At 52.0% G+C, this 20,294-nt stretch overlaps 2 protein-coding genes across 2 annotated transcripts in view; one reads left to right on the forward strand and one right to left on the reverse strand.

Annotated features, from left to right (window-relative positions):
• The window catches only part of MADD (MAP kinase activating death domain), a 69,844-nt gene extending 57,809 nt beyond the window's left edge, over positions 1–12,035 (reverse strand). The window contains 3 exon segments of the mRNA XM_075567480.1: positions 2–104; positions 4,176–4,322; positions 11,893–12,035. Coding sequence (XP_075423595.1) covers positions 2–104; positions 4,176–4,237 — 165 coding nt within the window. The 5' untranslated portion in view covers positions 4,238–4,322; positions 11,893–12,035.
• Positions 7,633–20,294, forward strand: part of LOC142463871 (uncharacterized) — a 13,406-nt gene continuing 744 nt past the window's right edge. The window contains exon 1 of the mRNA XM_075566687.1: positions 7,633–9,124. Coding sequence (XP_075422802.1) covers positions 7,633–9,124 — 1,492 coding nt within the window. The remainder of the gene's footprint in view (positions 9,125–20,294) is intronic.

Consider the following 20,294-nt stretch of genomic DNA (forward strand, 5'->3'; position numbering starts at 1 on the left):
GGAAAAATACCACATCGGGGGGCAGGGGGAATTCGGGGTGATCCTCGAGGGGGTAACGGCGGAGCAGCTCCGGGGTCTGAGCCACACTGTCACTGCTCGGCTGTCTGCATGGAGAGAGAGAGAGAGAGAGAGAGAGTGTAAAAAGAGAGAGAGAGAGAGAGAGAGAGAGAGAGAGAGAGAGAGAGAGAGAGAGAGAGAGAGAGAGAGAGAGAGAGAGAGTAAAAAGAGAGAGTGTAAAAAGAGAGAGAGAGAGTGTAAAAAGAGAGAGAGAGAGTGAGTAAAAAGAGAGAGTGTAAAAAGAGAGAGAGAGAGTGTGTAAAATGAGAGAGAGAGAGTGACAGAGATAGAGAGTGTAAAAAGAGAGAGAGTGGAGAGAGAGAGTGTAAAAAGAGAGAGAGAGAGAGAGAGAGAGAGAGAGAGAGAGAGAGTGTAAAGAGAGAGTGAGAGAGAGAGAGAGAGAGAGAGAGAGAGAGGAGAGTGAGAGAGTGTAAAGAGAGAGAGAGAGAGTGTAAAAAGAGAGAGAGAGTGAGAGAGAGAGAGTGAGAGAGAGAGAGTGAAAGAGAGAGAGACAGAGAGAGACAGAGAGAGAGAGAGAGGGACAGAGAGAGAGAGACAGAGAGAGAGACAGAGAGAGAGACAGAGAGAGAGACAGAGACAGAGAGACAGAGACAGAGACAGAGACAGAGAGACAGAGACAGAGAGACAGAGAGACAGAGAGACAGAGAGACAGAGAGACAGAGAGACAGAGAGACAGAGAGACAGAGAGACAGAGAGACAGAGAGACAGAGAGACAGAGAGACAGAGAGACAGAGAGACAGAGAGAGAGAGAGAGAGAGAGAGAGAGAGAGAGAGAGAGAGAGAGAGAGAGACAGAGACAGAGACAGAGAGACAGAGAACAGAGAGAGACAGAGAGAGACAGAGAGAGACAGAGAGAGAGAGAGAGAGAGAGAGAGAGAGAGAGAGAGAGAGAGAGAGAGAGAGAGAGAGAGAGAGAGAGAGAGAGAGAGAGAGAGAGAGAGAGAGAGACAGAGAGAGAGACAGAGAGAGAGACAGAGAGAGAGAGAGACAGAGAGACACAGAGAGAGAGAGGCAGAGAGACAGAGAGAGACAGAGAGAGAGAGAGACAGATAGGGTGCAGAGTGCGCGCAAGAAGCAGCGGCGGATTTCCCATTAGGCCCGGGTCTAGGGCAGCAAAATTTTGGGGCGGCTCATATGTCCACCCCTATATGCATTTGCCGCGCTCACGGGCCTATCGGGGAGGCACTTGCATGTGTCGGCCGCCTCCTCCTCCATTCGAATCCCAGCATCAAATGACACCGCTGACGTCACCAACGTGACATCACGCTGTGCCTCGTTGCCATGGCAACACAATGTCGCATTACCATGGCAATGCGGCGCTGTGCGCAGTCACGTCGGTGATGTCCGCGGCGTCATTTGACGCTGGGATTCGAACGGAGGTGGGGCGGCAGCGAGGAGGCGGCCGACACACGCAAGTGCCTAGGGGTGGCGGATTTTCAAATCCGCCGCTGGCAAGAGGTAGAAACGCCTGCACAGTGATGGTGAAGGCGTGAGACAAGAAGACTGGAGAGGGTGACATTCAAAGTGACAAGCGAGGGGAGAAGAAGCAGGTAGACACATTGTAAATCATGAGAGGGTAACACAATCACATTTTTGGGAAGACTCAAATGAGACAGGTTTACGTAGGCTAACACTATATACTGGAAACAGGGAGGCTGCTCTATTCCGTAATTCCTAATCTGTTTGTTCTTCTGTACGAAGCTCTGAAAACAGAGACAATACCAATATTTGGCAGCTTTATGAGAGCGATAGAGATAGTAACACCAGCATCGCCCCTATCGGACCCACAATCACACCCTGCTCTTTATTAAGAGACCAGACCAACCAAGCACAACACAAAGAACCCATCTCCAACCTTCATAGTCTGAAAGCCACCGGCACATGGACAAAACAGCGTGACATACACAGAAACCATCACCAGCCCAGAAGTGGGAAACCTGCTCCAAAGCTTCCAGAACACAAACTACGAGCAGAACAAACACGGAGTAAACCTGGCAGCAAGAAATCTCAGCAAAATATTCCAACTAATAGCAAGGAAATCAAACCTGAAAACATCAGCACTAATAGACAGACAACAAACTCCAAAATCAAAGAAAAAACGGTATGATGTACTGTGTAAGCATTATACCTTACCCCCCGTTATTCATGTACTGTGTAATCATTATACCTACCCCGTTATTAATTTACTGTGTAATGATTATACCCTACCCCGTTACTCATGTGCAGTGTAATCATTATACCCTACCTCGTTATTCATGTACTGTGTAATCATTATACCTTCCCCGTTATTCATGTACTGTATAACCATTACACCCTAACCTGTTATTCATGTACCGCGTAACCATTATACCCTACCCGTTATTCATGTACCGTGTAACCATTATACCCTACCCCGTTATTCATGTACTGTGTAATCATTATACCCTACCCCGTTATTCATGTACTGTGTATTTCATTATACCCTACCCCGTTATTCATGTACTGTGTATCATTATACCCTACCCCCTGTTATTCATTGTACTGTGTAATCATTATACCCTACCCCCTATTATTCATTGTACTGTGTAACCATTATACCCTACCCCGTTATTCATGTACTGTGTAATCATTATACTCTACTCCCTGTTATACATGTACTGTGTAACCATTATACCCTACCCCGTTATTCATGTACTGCGTAACCATCATACCCTACCATTAATTCATGTACCGTGTAACCATTATACCCTACCCCGTTATTCATGTACTGCGTAATCATTATACCCTACCCCGTTATTCATGTACTGCGTAATCATTATACCCTACCCCGTTATTCATGTACTGCGTAATCATTATACCCTACCCCGTTATTCATGTACTGCGTAACCATTATACCCTACCCCCCGTTATTCATATACTGTGTAATCATTATACCCTACCCCCTGTTATTCATGTGCTGTGTAATCATTATACCCTACCCCGTTATTCATGTACTGTGTAATCATTACACCCTACCCCGTTATTCATGTACTGTGTAATCATTATACCCTAACCACGTTATTCATGTACTGTGTAATCATTATACCCTACCCCCGTTATTCATGTACTGTGTAATCATTATACCCTACCCCCGTTATTCATGTACTGTTTAATCATTATACCCTACCCCAGTTATTCATGTACTGTGTAATCATTATACCCTACCCCGTTATTCATGTACTGTGTAATCATTATACCCTACCCCCGTTATTCATGTACTGTGTAATCATTATACCCTACCCCGTTATTCATGTACTGTGTAATCATTATACCCTACCCCCCGTTATTCATGTACTGTGTAAACATTATACCCTACCCCGTTATTCATGTACTGTGTAATCATTATAACCTACCCCGTTACTCATGTAATGTGTAATCATTATACCCTACCCCGTTACTCATGTACCGTGTAATCATTATACCCTACCCCGCTATTCATGTACCGTGTAATCATTATACCCTATCCCCTGTTATTCATGTACCGTGTAATCATTATACCCTACCCCGTTATTCATGTACCGTGTAATCATTATACCCTACCCACTGTTATTCATGTACTGTGTAATCATTATATCCTACCCCCTGTTATTCATGTGCTGTGTAATCATTATACCCTACCCCGTTATTCATGTACCGTGTAATCATTATACCCTACCCCCTGTTATTCATGTACTGTGTAATCATTATACCCTACCCCCTGTTATTCATGTGCTGTGTAATCATTATACCATATCCCCTGTTATTCATGTACCGTGTAATCATTATACCCTACCCCGTTATTCGTGTATCGTGTAACCATTATACCCTACCCAGTGTAATTCATGCATTGGCAATACTGAAATGTTCTTTCGTTCTGCCAATGAAGCTTATTTGATTTGAGACATGGAGACATTGATAGCGTGAGAGAAAAACACGCACAATTTAGGAGAGATACATTCAAAGTTTCAGTGGAGAGGTGTGAGACACACGTGCACAGCAAGAGGGGGAGCAAGAGGGGGAGCAAGAGGGACAATGTGTCAAGTAGAAAATCCCTGATGGTCAGTGAGGCGACCCCTGCACACAGCTGCTGGGCAGGCTACCTGGCACCAACGATCACCAGGTAATCCAGTAAACGGGGGCACGATTTCTTCTTTTGCCCCATGGTCCTGCCTTGCTACTATATCATCCCAAGGACTGCGCAATTCATTGGTCCATCGCTGACCAATTAGAAGACACCAACAATCGACCTGAAGGGAAGAGAAAGCAGGCATAGGCACAATGAAGGATGGAACAGATGGGGAGAGAAACAGCTCTATCTCTATACACGCAGCTCTCTCTCTGCCTCTCTCTATACACGCAGCTCTCTCTCTGCCTCTCTCTATACACGCAGCTCTCTCTCTGCCTCTCTCTATACACGCAGCTCTCTCTCTGCCTCTCTCTATACACGCAGCTCTCTCTCTGCCTCTCTCTATACACACAGCTCTCTCTCTATACACGCAGGTCTATCTCTCTCTCTGTCTATACATGCAGCTTTCTCTCTATACACAGCTCTATCTCTGTCTATACACGCAGCTCTCTGTCTCACTATACACGCAGCTCTCTGTCTCACTATACACGCAGTTCTCTCTTTCTCTCTATACACGCAGCTCTCTCTCTCTCTCTCTCTGTCTGTCTATACCCGCAGCGCTCTCTCTATATACGTAGCTCTCTCTATACACGCAGCTCTCTGTCTCTCTATACACGCAGCTCTCTCCCCCCTCTCTATGCACGCAGCTCTCTCCCCCCCTCTATACACGCAGCTCTCTCCCCCTCTCTATACACGCAGCTCTCCCCCCTCTATACACGCAGCTCTCCCCCCCTCTATACACGCAGCTCTCTCTCCCTCTCTCTATACACGCAGCTCTCTATCCCCCCCTCTATACACGCAGCTCTCTATCCCCCCCTCTATACACGCAGCTCTCTCCCCCCCTCTATACACGCAGCTCTCGCTCTCTCCCACTCTATACACGCAGCTCTCGCTCTCTCCCCCTCTATACACGCAGCTCTCTCCCCCCTCTCTATACACGCAGCTCTCTCTCCCTCTCTCTATACACGCAGCTCTCTCTCCCCCCCTCTATACACGCAGCTCTCTCCCCCCCTCTATACACGCAGCTCTTGCTCTCTCCCCCTCTATACACGCAGCTCTCGCTCTCTCCCCCTCTATACACGCAGCTCTCGCTCTCTCCCCCTCTATACACGCAGCTCTCGCTCTCTCCCCCTCTATACACGCAGCTCTCGCTCTCTCCCCCTCTCTATACACGCAGCTCTCGCTCTCTCCCCCTCTATACACGCAGCTCTCGCTCTCTCCCCCTCTATACACGCAGCTCTCGCTCTCTCCCCCTCTATACACGCAGCTCTCGCTCTCTCCCCCTCTATACACGCAGCTCTCGCTCTCTCCCCCTCTATACACGCAGCTCTCGCTCTCTCCCCCTCTATACACGCAGCTCTCGCTCTCCCCTTCTATACACGCAGCTCTCGCTCTCTCCCCCTCTATACACGCAGCTCTCGCTCTCTCCCCCTCTATACACGCAGCTCTCGCTCTCTCCCCCTCTATACACGCAGCTCTCGCTCTCTCCCCCTCTATACACGCAGCTCTCGCTCTCTCCCCCTCTATACACGCAGCTCTCGCTCTCTCCCCCTCTATACACGCAGCTCTCGCTCTCTCCCCCTCTATACACGCAGCTCTCGCTCTCTCCCCCTCTATACACGCAGCTCTCGCTCTCTCCCCCTCTATACACGCAGCTCTCGCTCTCTCCCCCTCTATACACGCAGCTCTCGCTCTCTCCCCCTCTATACACGCAGCTCTCGCTCTCTCCCCCTCTATACACGCAGCTCTCGCTCTCTCCCCCTCTATACACGCAGCTCTCGCTCTCTCCCCCTCTATACACGCAGCTCTCGCTCTCTCCCCCTCTATACACGCAGCTCTCGCTCTCTCCCCCTCTATACACGCAGCTCTCGCTCTCTCCCCCTCTATACACGCAGCTCTCGCTCTCTGTCTCTCTTTATGCACACAGCGATCTCACCATTCCTGCCCAGTCCTGTGGATTTGCAGTGGGGTTCCCAGTGAAAGACAATCCCACCACTTTGTAACAACAAACCCCTAAACATCCCCACAATTTACATTTTTGTAGGTTTTTTAATCTATAACTCCAAACTCATGTGGCCCCTTTGCTCCTGCAGAAACTGCTCAAACACATGCACCCCTCCTCACGCCCCCTCCTCCTCCTCACGCCCCCTCCTCCTCCTCACGCCCCCTCCTCCTCCTCACGCCCCCTCCTCCTCCTCACGCCCCCTCCTCCTCCTCACGCCCCCTCCATTTACACACACAAGGGCATTCTCTCCCTTCATTTACAACTCCCTGCAGGAGTTCTGTATCAGCCATGGATGTGTCCGGTGGCAGCACACTGTCCCCCACGCGTCCCAGGGATGGGTACAGCTATCTGTCACGCAGACACACACAGCTATCTGTCACGCAGACACACACAGCTATCTGTCACGCAGAAACACACAGCTATCTGTCACGCAGACACACACAGCTATCTGTCACGCAGACACACACAGCTATCTGTCACGCAGACACACACAGCTATCTGTCACGCAGAAACACACAGCTATCTGTCACGCAGAAACACACAGCTATCTGTCACGCAGAAACACACAGCTATCTGTCACGCAGAAACACACAGCTATCTGTCACGCAGAAACACACAGCTATCTGTCACGCAGAAACACACAGCTATCTGTCACGCAGACACACACAGCTATCTGTCACGCAGAAACACACAGCTATCTGTCACGCAGACACACACAGCTATCTGTCACGCAGAAACACGCAGCTATCTGTCACGCAGAAACACATAGCTATCTGTCACGCAGACACACACAGCTATCTGTCACGCAGACACACACAGCTATCTGTCACGCAGAAACACACAGCTATCTGTCACGCAGACACACACAGCTATCTGTCACGCAGACACACACAGCTATCTGTCACGCAGACACACACAGCTATCTGTCACGCAGAAACACACAGCTATCTGTCACACAGACACACACAGCTATCTGTCACGCAGACACACACAGCTATCTGTCACGCAGACACACACAGCTATCTGTCACGCAGACACACACAGCTATCTGTCACGCAGACACACACAGCTATCTGTCACGCAGACACACACAGCTATCTGTCACGCAGACACACACAGCTATCTGTCACGCAGACACACAGCTGTCTGTCACGCAGACACACACAGCTATCTGTCACGCAGACACACAGCTATCTGTCACGCAGAAACACACAGCTATCTGTCACACAGACACACACAGCTATCTGTCACGCAGACACACACAGCTATCTGTCACGCAGACACACACAGCTATCTGTCACGCAGACACACACAGCTATCTGTCACGCAGACACACAGCTGCCCCTGTACAGACCTAAAACTTGGTAGAACAAGCACTGGGAGCAAGTGACAAGAAAGGCAGTGACAGACGGGGGGGGAGTGACAGATGAGGGGGGAAGAGGGGCGATTGACAGACGGGGAAGAGAGGGGGAGTGACAGATGGGAGAAGAGGGGGGGCAGCAGTGACAGCCTCCCCGGTACGGGCAGCAGTGACAGCCTCCCCGGTACGGGCAGCAGTGACAGCCTCCCCGGTACGGGCAGCAGTGACAGCCTCCCCGGTACGGGCAGCAGTGACAGCCTCCCCGGTACGGGCAGCAGTGACAGCCTCCCCGGTACGGGCAGCAGTGACAGCCTCCCCGGTACGGGCAGCAGTGACAGCCTCCCCGGTACGGGCAGCAGTGACAGCCTCCCCGGTACGGGCAGCAGTGACAGCCTCCCCGGTACGGGCAGCAGTGACAGCCTCCCCGGTACGGGCAGCAGTGACAGCCTCCCCGGTACGGGCAGCAGTGACAGCCTCCCCGGTACGGGCAGCAGTGACAGCCTCCCCGGTACGGGCAGCAGTGACAGCCTCCCCGGTACGGGCAGCAGTGACAGCCTCCCCGGTACGGGCAGCAGTGACAGCCTCCCCGGTACGGGCAGCAGTGACAGCCTCCCCGGTACGGGCAGCAGTGACAGCCTCCCCGGTACGGGCAGCAGTGACAGCCTCCCCGGTACGGGCAGCAGTGACAGCCTCCCCGGTACGGGCAGCAGTGACAGCCTCCCCGGTACGGGCAGCAGTGACAGCCTCCCCGGTACGGGCAGCAGTGACAGCCTCCCCGGTACGGGCAGCAGTGACAGCCTCCCCGGTACGGGCAGCAGTGACAGCCTCCCCGGTACGGGCAGCAGTGACAGCCTCCCCGGTACGGGCAGCAGTGACAGCCTCCCCGGTACGGGCAGCAGTGACAGCCTCCCCGGTACGGGCAGCAGTGACAGCCTCCCCGGTACGGGCAGCAGTGACAGCCTCCCCGGTACGGGCAGCAGTGACAGCCTCCCCGGTACGGGCAGCAGTGACAGCCTCCCCGGTACGGGCAGCAGTGACAGCCTCCCCGGTACGGGCAGCAGTGACAGCCTCCCCGGTACGGGCAGCAGTGACAGCCTCCCCGGTACGGGCAGCAGTGACAGCCTCCCCGGTACGGGCAGCAGTGACAGCCTCCCCGGTACGGGCAGCAGTGACAGCCTCCCCGGTACGGGCAGCAGTGACAGCCTCCCCGGTACGGGCAGCAGTGACAGCCTCCCCGGTACGGGCAGCAGTGACAGCCTCCCCGGTACGGGCAGCAGTGACAGCCTCCCCGGTACGGGCAGCAGTGACAGCCTCCCCGGTACGGGCAGCAGTGACAGCCTCCCCGGTACGGGCAGCAGTGACAGCCTCCCCGGTACGGGCAGCAGTGACAGCCTCCCCGGTACGGGCAGCAGTGACAGCCTCCCCGGTACGGGCAGCAGTGACAGCCTCCCCGGTACGGGCAGCAGTGACAGCCTCCCCGGTACGGGCAGCAGTGACAGCCTCCCCGGTACGGGCAGCAGTGACAGCCTCCCCGGTACGGGCAGTGACAGCCTCCCCGGTACGGGCAGGGTCCCAGTATGGGCAGTGACAGGGTACCGGTACGGGCAGCGCCCCGGTACGGGCGGCAGTGACAGCGCCCCGGTATGGGCAGGGTCCCGGTATGGGCAATGTCTGTGTCCCTGTACGGGCAGTGACAGGGTCAGGGTACGGGCAGTGACAGGGTCAGGGTACGGTCAGTGACAGGGTCAGGGTACGGTCAGTGACAGGGTCAAAGTACGGTCAGTGACAGGGTCAGGGTACGGGCAGGGTCAGGGTACGGGCAGGGTCAGGGTACGCGCAGGGTCAGGGTACGGGCAGTGACAGGGTCAGGGTACGGGCAGTGACAGGGTCAGGGTACGGGCAGTGACAGGGTCAGGGTACGGTCAGTGACAGGGTCAGGGTACGGGCAGTGACAGGGTCAGGGTACGGGCAGTGACAGGGTCAGGGTACGGGCAGTGACAGGGTCAGGGTACGGGCAGTGACAGGGTCAGGGTACGGGCAGTGACAGGGTACGGGCAGGGTCAGGGTACGGGCAGGGTCAGGGTACGGGCAGGGTCAGGGTCAGGGTACGGGCAGGGTCAGGGTACGGGCAGGGTCAGGGTACGGGCAGTGACAGGGTCAGGGTACGGGCAGTGACAGGGTCAGGGTACGGGCAGTGACAGGGTCAGGGTACGGGCAGTGACAGGGTCAGGGTACGGGCAGTGACAGGGTCAGGGTACGGGCAGTGACAGGGTCAGGGTACGGGCAGTGACAGGGTCAGGGTACGGGCAGTGACAGGGTCAGGGTACGGGCAGTGACAGGGTCAGGGTACGGGCAGTGACAGGGTCAGGGTACGGGCAGTGACAGGGTCAGGGTACGGGCAGTGACAGGGTCAGGGTACGGGCAGTGACAGCGCTCAGGTACGGGCAGGTTCCCGGTATAAACAGGGAACCCGGTATGGGCAGTCACAGGGTACCGGTATGGGCAGGTTCCCGGTATGGGCAGTGACAGGGTCAGGGTACGGGCAGTGACAGGGTCAGGGTACGGGCAGTGACAGCGCTCAGGTACGGGCAGGTTCCCGGTATAAACAGGGAACCCGGTATGGGCAGTCACAGGGTACCGGTATGGGCAGGTTCCCGGTATGGGCAGTGACAGGGTCCCGGTATGGGCAGGTTCCCGGTATGGGCAGTGACAGGGTCCCGGTATGGGCAGGTTCCCGGTATGGGCAGTGACAGGGTCCCGGTATGAGCAGGTTCCCGGTATGGGCAGTGACAGGGTTCCGTTATGGGCAGTTTCCCGGTATGGGCAGTGACAGGGTCCCGGTATGGGCAGGTTCCCGGTATGGGCAGTGACATGGTACCGGTATGGGCAGGTTCCCGGTATGGGCATTGTCAGGGTTCCGTTATGGGCAGTTTCCCGGTATGGGCAGTGACAGGGTACCGGTATGGGCAGTGACAGGGTACCGGTATGGGCAGTGACAGGGTACCGGTATGGGCAGTGACAGGGTACCGGTATGGGCAGTGACAGGGTACCGGTATGGGCAGTGACAGGGTACCGGTATGGGCAGTGACAGGGTACCGGTATGGGCAGTGAAAGGGTCCCGGAATGGGCAGTGACAGGGTTCCGTTATGGGCAGTGACAGGGTACCGGTATGGGCAGTGACAGGGTCCCGGTATGGGCAGTGACAGGGTCCCGGTATGGGCAGTGACAGGGTCCCGGTATGGGCAGTGACAGGGTCCCGGTATGGGCAGTGAAAGGGTCCCGGTATGGGCAGTGAAAGGGTCCCGGTATGGGCAGTGAAAGGGTCCCGGTATGGGCAGGTTCCCGGTATGGGCAGTGACAGGGTACCGGTATGGGCAGTGACAGGGTACCGGTATGGGCAGTGACAGGGTCCCGGTATGGGCAGTGAAAGGGTCTCGGTATGGGCAGTGAAAGGGTCCCGGTATGGGCCGTGTCCCGGTACGGGCAGTGACAGCGCCCAGGTACCGGTATGGGCAGTGACAGGGTACCGGTATGGGCAGTGAAAGGGTCCCGGTATGGGCAGTGACAGGGTCCCGGTATGGGCAGTGAAAGGGTCCCGGAATGGGCAGTGACAGGGTTCCGTTATGGGCAGTGACAGGGTACCGGTATGGGCAGTGACAGGGTCCCGGTATGGGCAGTGACAGGGTCCCGGTATGGGCAGTGACAGGGTCCCGGTATGGGCAGTGACAGGGTCCCGGTATGGGCAGTGAAAGGGTCCCGGTATGGGCAGTGAAAGGGTCCCGGTATGGGCAGTGAAAGGGTCCCGGTATGGGCAGGTTCCCGGTATGGGCAGTGACAGGGTACCGGTATGGGCAGTGACAGGGTCCCGGTATGGGCAGTGAAAGGGTCTCGGTATGGGCAGTGAAAGGGTCCCGGTATGGGCCGTGTCCCGGTACGGGCAGTGACAGCGCCCAGGTACGGGCAGGGTCCCGGTATGGGCAGGTTTCCGGTATGGGCAGTGACAGGGTCCCGGTATGGGCAGGTTCCCGGTATGGGCAGTGACAGGGTCCCGGTATGGGCAGTGACAGGGTCCCGGTATGGGAAGGTTCCCGGTATGGGCAGTGACAGGGTCCCGGTATGGGCAGTGACAGGGTCCCGGTATGGGCAGTGACAGGGTCCCGGTATGGGAAGGTTCCCGGTATGGGAAGGTTCCCGGTATGGGCAGTGACAGGGTCCCGGTATGGGCAGTGACAGGGTCCCGGTATGGGCAGTGACAGGGTCCCGGTATGGGCAGTGTCCAGTTATGGGCAGTGACAGGGTCCCGGTATGGGCAATGTCCCGGTGTACCTGTGCCCGGTGTCTCCTTTCCCGGTGTCGCAGTCAGTCCGGGGCCTTGCTGGACACGCGCACGGAGATCACTCCCACCTGGCGTGCCCGCGCTTTCTTCAGCCTGGCGTGCCCGCGCCCTCCGCTGTGCGCGTGCCCGCGCTAACCCAGCTGTGCGCGCGCCCCCGCCCACTTGCGCACAGCCTTTCCTCACGCACAAACCCTCCCTGGACGTCATGACGCCATACGCGCGCATGCGCTCTCTGCTCTGCTGGGAATAATGCCATTTAATGGCCAAAATTACATGAAATTTACATCGAGTTCATGTATTATTTACTTTCACATACTAAATGTTACAATACTAAATCATATATACCGGTATTACCTCTCTGGACATGTATGTATATACCGGTATTACCTCTCTGGACATGTATGTATATAACGGTATTCGCTCTCTGAACATAGTGACCTGACTGGCTTTGGGGGCCGCAGGATTTCCCTGAGCAGGGAGAGAGCAGGGCTGCTGCTGGGGAGCTGAGCAGCTTCCTCCATCCTGATTGGCTGCTGCTGGGTAATACAGCCAATAAAGAGGAGGTGTCAGGAGCCTGGGGGTGGGGCCAATGTGAGAAGAAAACAGCATGGAGAAGAGAGGGGTGTGTGTCTTGAATGTGTCGCACCTTTCACTATTGTGTCCAGTAATTTTGGAGAAGCCACCTGGCAACCCTATACAGTGTGTGTGAGTGTATGTGTTTATGTATAAACACATGAGCCTTACCCGGCTCTTTAGGAGTTTACATTGAGGGGGGGGAAGGCAGGGGGGCGTAAAAGGGGGGTAGAAGGCGGGAGCGGGGGGAAGGCAGGGGAGGGGGGTGTCACTGTGTCTGTCACTGTGTGTGTCAGTGTGTCTGTCACTGTGTGTGTGTTACAGGGGTGGCAAAAACGGACCTGGGGGGGCAAAAACGGAGCTGGAGGGGGGGGCAAAAACGGAGCTGGAGGGGGAGGCAAAAACGAAGCGGGGGGCGCAAAAACGGAGCTGGGGGGCGCAAAAACGGAGCTGGGGGTCAAAAACAGCTGGGGGGCAAAAGGGGGTCAAAAACAGCTGGGGGGGAGCAAATACTCACACGTCTCAGTTAAGCCCCCCCCCCCACCCCCAAGCAGCAGCAACAGCCACCACCACCACCAGGGAGCATTTCCTCACCTCAGGCAGCAGCAGCTGTGTGCCCGGGGGTTGGGGACCCCTGGGTTAGAGCGCACCTGAGCCGTGGGGGGGCGGGATACATGGGGGCGAGACACACCGGCCAATGAGAGCCATGGGAGGGAGAGCAGACCGACGGACCAATCAAATGGTCAACAGGGACTCACAAACAACATTTTCTGTTATACAGGCATACCCCGCATTAACGTACGCAATGGGACCGGAGCATGTATGTAAAGTGAAAATGTACTTAAAGTGAAGCACTACCTTTTCCCCACTTATTGATGCATGTACTGTACTGCAATTGTCATATACGTGCATAACTGGTGTAAATAACGCATGTGTAACAGGCTCTATAGTCTCCCCGCTTGCGCACAGCTTCGGTACAGGTAGGGAGCCGGTATTGCTGTTCAGGACGTGCTGACAGGCGCATGCGTGAGCTGCCGTTTGCCTATTGGGCGATATGTACTTACTCGCGAGTGTACTTAAAGTGAGTGTACTTAAAGTGGGGTATGCCTGTATATATTGTAACGGGACTTATCCCTGTTCACAAATGTGACTCTAATCCAGCAGTGTGGTGGTTAACTGCTGATAGCAAATTAACTAACACCACCTGCCTGTTTACCGGTGGTAGAAAAAGCCTGCCTTTGAGACAGGAAGTGACTCCTTAGCTCACGTGTGAGCTGAACTTTGGAGACAGAGCAGAGGTTCTTGAGTCTCCCAGGAGAGACTGACCAAGAGAACACAGATCTCTGGAGCTGACCATGTCTTGAGCTCTGCCAGAAGACACAGCAGAGCTGCTTCCAAGACACAGGGGAAACTTCTAAACCTGAATGCTGACAAACCCTGAAGAAAAGGTAGCAACCAGGGACAGAGAAGATTTTCCCTCCAAACTACAAGGAACAGATAAGACTTTTATTACAAGACTTTTTATATCTGTTCATTTCATGCTATGTGTTTGGGGCTGGGAGACATGCTTAACTAAGGGAGTTGTGAATTGCATAGTATTTCACTAGAACCACTCCCAAGTGAATAGAAGCTGTGTTTCCCCCTTGTTTGGATGGTTTCCTGATGTTAAGGAAAAGGCACAATAAAGCCTCGTTATAATTTCACCTTATAAAGTCTCCAATTGAGTACCTCTGTGAACGTCCGTCTACATATGGTGTCCGAAGTGGGACGAGAGGTCGTCTTTGAAGTTAGAAAGGACCGGAGATTTTTTCTGTGAAAATTTTTTTATGCTTTTTGCCTACAAACAGTCTGAGCAACTAAAAAAAAAACTACCACAATTGGGGGTTCTAGCAAATACAGTGGCAACAGCTGCAATAGCGCCTCCTGAGGTCAGGAAGAAAATTACACCTGATAGCCTAAAAATGGAGGACAAGATGCAGCGTTCCTGTAATGAACCCTACCCCACGGAAGAGTGGCCCTTCCAGTCCAATAAAGAGGAAGACATCTCTTACGGGGAACCCAAACCGAGTCACATCCACAAAACACCCCAAGAATGGTGGGGGTGCCTGAACTCGGCACGAACAGAAAAGACCGCCCTCTATGATGACGAATATGGTCGACAAGAGAAAGAGTGGGAGCAGCAGATCAAACAATATTTCTGTCAGCTAAAGCAACTGCAAGAAAAGCCTGGCGTATATAATGAAGCTGCTAAAGTATCAAATAAAGAAGGAGACCCCAGTATTCCTGATGGGACCGAGTCATCCAAAACAAAAATGCGGAAAAAGAAAAGCGGTTCTTCACTTACCGTGGAAGGAACAGACACGTCCGCAGATCCTGTGGAGGAAAAGGGGGACCGAGTTGCCCTGCAGCCTAGAGAAAATGGAGAATTCGTCCCGCGGTTAACCGAATATCCAGAGGGCCCAAGGCAGAAGTCGTGTACCCCAAAGAAGTGTCTGTCCAGTGCCAACAGTGGGGAACCCTCAACCAACCATCCCAGGGAAGTGGAGCCGGAACCAGTGAGTGACGATCCCTTGACAAACCCTGAAGATGCCCTGAAAAATGCCAGGCATGACTGTGATATGCTCCGTGAACAATTGAAACAAAAGGAAGATGGTTACACAGAGCTACAGAAAAATAACGTGAGGCTACAAAAAGATGTGCTCACAATTTACTCTTTAGCCAGGACAGAATTGGACGATCTCAAGACTGAGCTAGATACTGCAAATGCTACTATTTCCGCCATGGATGGAAAGCAGAGCCAATCTGATAAAATGGTGGCTACGCTAAAGCGGAAGTATGAGGAGGCACTGAAGCAGATGACAGTCTTCCAGCAAGAGGTTCACACTCTTCGCATAGAGCTGAATGCCTCACAACAGGAGGTCAACAGTGTCCGGATAGAGGTGGACGTATCTCAGAAAGAGGTTCAGACACTCCGCAGAGCACTGGATGCCTCACATCAGACCAACAGCTGCCACACAGACCTGGAAGTTTCCAGAAAGGAACTACACAGTCTCACTGAGGAGCTGGACATTGCTAAAGAAACTATTGCCAATCTTAATACAAATCTCCAAGTCTCCCAGAAGGAGCTTCAGACCCTCAACCTAGAGAAGGATGTCTCACGCCAGGAGACTGTCAGTCTCAAAGCAGATGTGCGTAAATGGAAGGAGGACTGCAAAGAGGCCCTGAATAGTACAGAGACTGAAAAAGGAGAACATTTAAGATTACAAAGAAAAAACGTAAAACTCAAAGAAGAAAATTTTAATTTGACAAACGACGTCAAGGAAAAAAATGAAAAGCTGCACGAGCTTAAAGAAATAAATAGACTTTTGGAAGGTGAGAAGTTTGAAGCAGAGCACCGACTGCAGAACCAACTGCAAGGTCTGCGTACGCACCTCGAGAATGCAGAGGAGAAGCAGCGAACTCTGCAGGATGACAATCTGCAGGCTGTTAAAGAAATTCAAGTTTTGCAGGAATGTCTGATGACCCAGTATGTCCCCGCAAAGCAGCATGAGAAACTGAAGGCTACCCTGATCATCACCAAAGCAACGCTAAAGGCCAAGCTTAGAACCCAGGTGACGCGGCACAAAAGAGAGCACAAGAAGGTCCAGAAACTGAAAGAAGTAACTGTGGCCCAAGCAAAGAAGTTCATAGTGCTTCACAATGCAATAAAAATGTGGAAGCAAGCTCAGAGAAAGCAAAGCATGCAGATAAATTCCCTGAGAAGAGACTTGCAAGACGCACTCAAAAAACAGGGATCTCTCGCGGATGAGATTACAGTCCTACAAGGACAAGTATTGACCCTGACTAAGCGTCAGTATTCCACGGCCACAAAAACCCATGAAGACAAGGGTACAGTGAGAGCTGGGAATACCGCTCGTCTGAAAGACAAGGTTGCAAAATTTGAACCACCTAAACAAGCACTAGCAAAACCTTCAGCCACAGAACAGGCAACAAAAGAAGGTACACGTGCTGAATCAAAACCAGAAGAATCCTTAGCTGATGAAGCTGAAAAGATGGGACATTCTCTGGAAGTGGGTGTGGAATTGCAACTTAATCTCAAGGAGGCTGAACTAGCAACCCCATTGAGTGGGAAAAGGGCAGAGAGACAGCTTCAAGAGCAGAAAACTCAAAGGGCAGTTTTTAAATGCTCTGCAACTGCTGCCATACAGTCTGCCTACAATAAGACAAGCACCCGACGCGAGGGAAATCTCATGACCGCGCATGTAGAAAAAAGACTGTACTTGGAAAAAGTCCTCCTCGAGCGACTGAGGAGCGCTGATCTCAAGCACCTTCGGGAGGAGACAAAAATAAACTGGAGAAAGGGCTCCAATCCCAGCGGGACAGAGGGTTCTCTTCCTCCATCCACTCTCATTTAAGTCACAGAAAGATCTCAAATGAGAGTGGAAGGATGGGCTTTGGCCGTGGTAAGCCCGAGCTTCCCACAAACAGGGGAGGTATGTAACAGGGGACTTATCCCTGTTCACAAATGTGCCCCTAATCCAGCAGTGTGGTGGTTAACTGCTGGTAGCAAATTAACTAACACCACCTGCCTGATTACAGGTGGTAGAAAAAGCCTGCCTTTGAGACAGGGAGTGACTCCTTAGCTCACGTGTGAGCTGAACTTTGGAGACAGAGCAGAGGTTCTTGAGTCTCCCAGGAGAGACTGACCAAGAGAACACAGATCTCTGGAGCTGACCATGTCTTGAGCTCTGCCAGAAGATAATATCATACAGAAGAAAAAGGACCCAGTCTTGCAGCACTCAATCACTCGGAATGTAATGTTGTAAATTTAAAATATACTTTATTGATAACCTTGAATAAAAAATAGGGGGTTAAAACGTAATTAAATGATGATAAACAGCTCGTGACTGTATCCTATAAACCCCACCTACGGTAAGGTGGGTAGGTGTGAATAGAATCCCTAATAAATATTGGGGATCAAGCGCTACGGATAGTAGCTACCTAAAAATATAGGAAAAAGGAGCCTCTGAGAGCCCACTTGAAGACACTCTCCTTGCGAGTGTATCCAGGCGTATGATACGTACTAAATTGATACACTGAGGATAGGTACAATATTTAGTATGGCATAATGTGCGCTTGGTTAGACCTATGTGATGTCTGTCCCTGATATAGATATGCGCTGTGTGAGCCAGGTCTATGGTGAGAACCTGTGTAGCCCCCACTATTGATCATAGGTGCAGGCTCATGGACATACTGCGTAGAAAGATACAGGATAGTATGGCATTGGCTAAGGCATAAAATAATCCTCTAGACACCTAAACTGTAGGTGAGGTAGGTTGTTGTTGACCAGGGTAAACCTTAACTCGTGTCAATATAGGTTGTCAGTGTTATCTGCTGTTGCTGCCCAATGGACGCTGTATAAGGAGCCAGATGCAGATACTAGGTATATATATGCAAATACCCTGACGTGAGCGTGATAGTGTGCTGCGCACAAAGGGTGAATTATGGCATAAAGGCAACTTCCAACGTGTATGCAGCGGCACAGGAGGGTTAGCACTAATCAATGAATGTGATGTTGTAGGCTGTAACCCCCTGCATTGCTGTTCAGCAGATAAAGGGTTAATATATAATATAAAGCCAAATGTTCAGCTCAAAGGAGTGTGGTGTAAGGATGGTTGAACCAGGGTATAGTAAGTGAAACCCATAAGCGCACCACCCTCCCTCTCAAAGATCAGATGACCTGTATCTGTAACCAAGTGGAGGAACTAACTAATAACGCACAGTCCCCTACATCAGCGCTGATGTAGGGGACTGTGCGTTATTAGTTAGTTCCTCCACTTGGTTACAGATACAGGTCATCTGATCTTTGAGAGGGAGGGTGGTGCGCTTATGGGTTTCACTTACTATACCCTGGTTCAACCATCCTTACACCACACTCCTTTGAGCTGAACATTTGGCTTTATATTATATATTAACCCTTTATCTGCTGAACAGCAATGCAGGGGGTTACAGCCTACAACATCACATTCATTGATTAGTGCTAACCCTCCTGTGCCGCTGCATACACGTTGGAAGTTGCCTTTATGCCATAATTCACCCTTTGTGCGCAGCACACTATCACGCTCACGTCAGGGTATTTGCATATATATACCTAGTATCTGCATCTGGCTCCTTATACAGCGTCCATTGGGCAGCAACAGCAGATAACACTGACAACCTATATTGACACGAGTTAAGGTTTACCCTGGTCAACAACAACCTACCTCACCTACAGTTTAGGTGTCTAGAGGATTATTTTATGCCTTAGCCAATGCCATACTATCCTGTATCTTTCTACGCAGTATGTCCATGAGCCTGCACCTATGATCAATAGTGGGGGCTACACAGGTTCTCACCATAGACCTGGCTCACACAGCGCATATCTATATCAGGGACAGACATCACATAGGTCTAACCAAGCGCACATTATGCCATACTAAATATTGTACCTATCCTCAGTGTATCAATTTAGTACGTATCATACGCCTGGATACACTCGCAAGGAGAGTGTCTTCAAGTGGGCTCTCAGAGGCTCCTTTTTCCTATATTTTTAGGTAGCTACTATCCGTAGCGCTTGATCCCCAATATTTATTAGGGATTCTATTCACACCTACCCACCTTACCGTAGGTGGGGTATATAGGATACAGTCACGAGCTGTTTATCATCATTTAATTACGTTTTAACCCCCTATTTTTTATTCAAGGTTATCAATAAAGTATATTTTAAATTTACAACATTACATTCCGAGTGATTGAGTGCTGCAAGACTGGGTCCTTTTTCTTCTGTATGATATTATCACGTCTCCATCCAGTCAGCACCTCACTGTGGTCTAACACTAGCTGTGCGGGTTCCTTTTGCGTGTAGCTCTGCCAGAAGACACAGCAGAGCTGCTTCCAAGACACAGGGGAAACTTCTAAACCTGAATGCTGACAAACCCTGAAGAAAAGGTAGCAACCAGGGACAGAGAAGATTTTCCCTCCAAACTACAAGGAACAGATAAGACTTTTATTACAAGACTTTTTATATCTGTTCATTTCATGCTATGTGTTTGGGGCTGGAGACATGCTTAACTAAGGGAGTTGTGAATTGCATAGTATTTCACTAGAACCACTCCCAAGTGAATAGAAGCTGTGTTTCCCCTTGTTTGGATGGTTTCCTGATGTTAAGGAAAAGGCACAATAAAGCCTCGTTATAATTTCACCTTATAAAGTCTCCAATTGTGTACCTCTGTGAACGTCCGTCTACATATATATATATATATATACAGTGCTCGACAAATAATGATAACAAGTCGCCCGTTGCGAGTGGATTTAGGCAGCTGGCGACCCGTGCTGCAGCTCAATGAATTCCCCTGCTCGTGCCAATTTTTTTTTTTTTTTTTTTTTTTAAATAAATAAATAAATAATCCCCCTCCCTGATTGGGTTAAAAAAAAAGTTAAAAAAAATGGCGGCAAATCCTGTGGTCTGGTCCCGGCGCGCGTGCACAGGGCAAGCAGAGTGTCCTGCCATTTGTGCGCTGCCTGTTCCCCCCAGCAACCCAGAATCCCCCGCACCCTCACCCCCCCCCGCTCCCCACGTGGGACTGAGGGGGAAGCCCAAAACAAGCGCCGCGCGCAATTTAGCCCCCTCCGCTCCCTCCCCCCTCCGCTCCCTACGTGGGACGGAGGGGGAAGCCCAAAGCAAGCCCCGCGCGCAACCCACGTGGAACGGAGGGGGAAGCGCCAACCCAGCTTCCCCCGTGCGCGCCTCCTGCGCATGATCTCCCCCTAATCATCTGCC

This window comes from Ascaphus truei, chromosome 12, assembly GCF_040206685.1.
Source record: "Ascaphus truei isolate aAscTru1 chromosome 12, aAscTru1.hap1, whole genome shotgun sequence".
In the NCBI taxonomy this organism is placed as follows: Eukaryota; Metazoa; Chordata; class Amphibia; order Anura; family Ascaphidae; genus Ascaphus; species Ascaphus truei.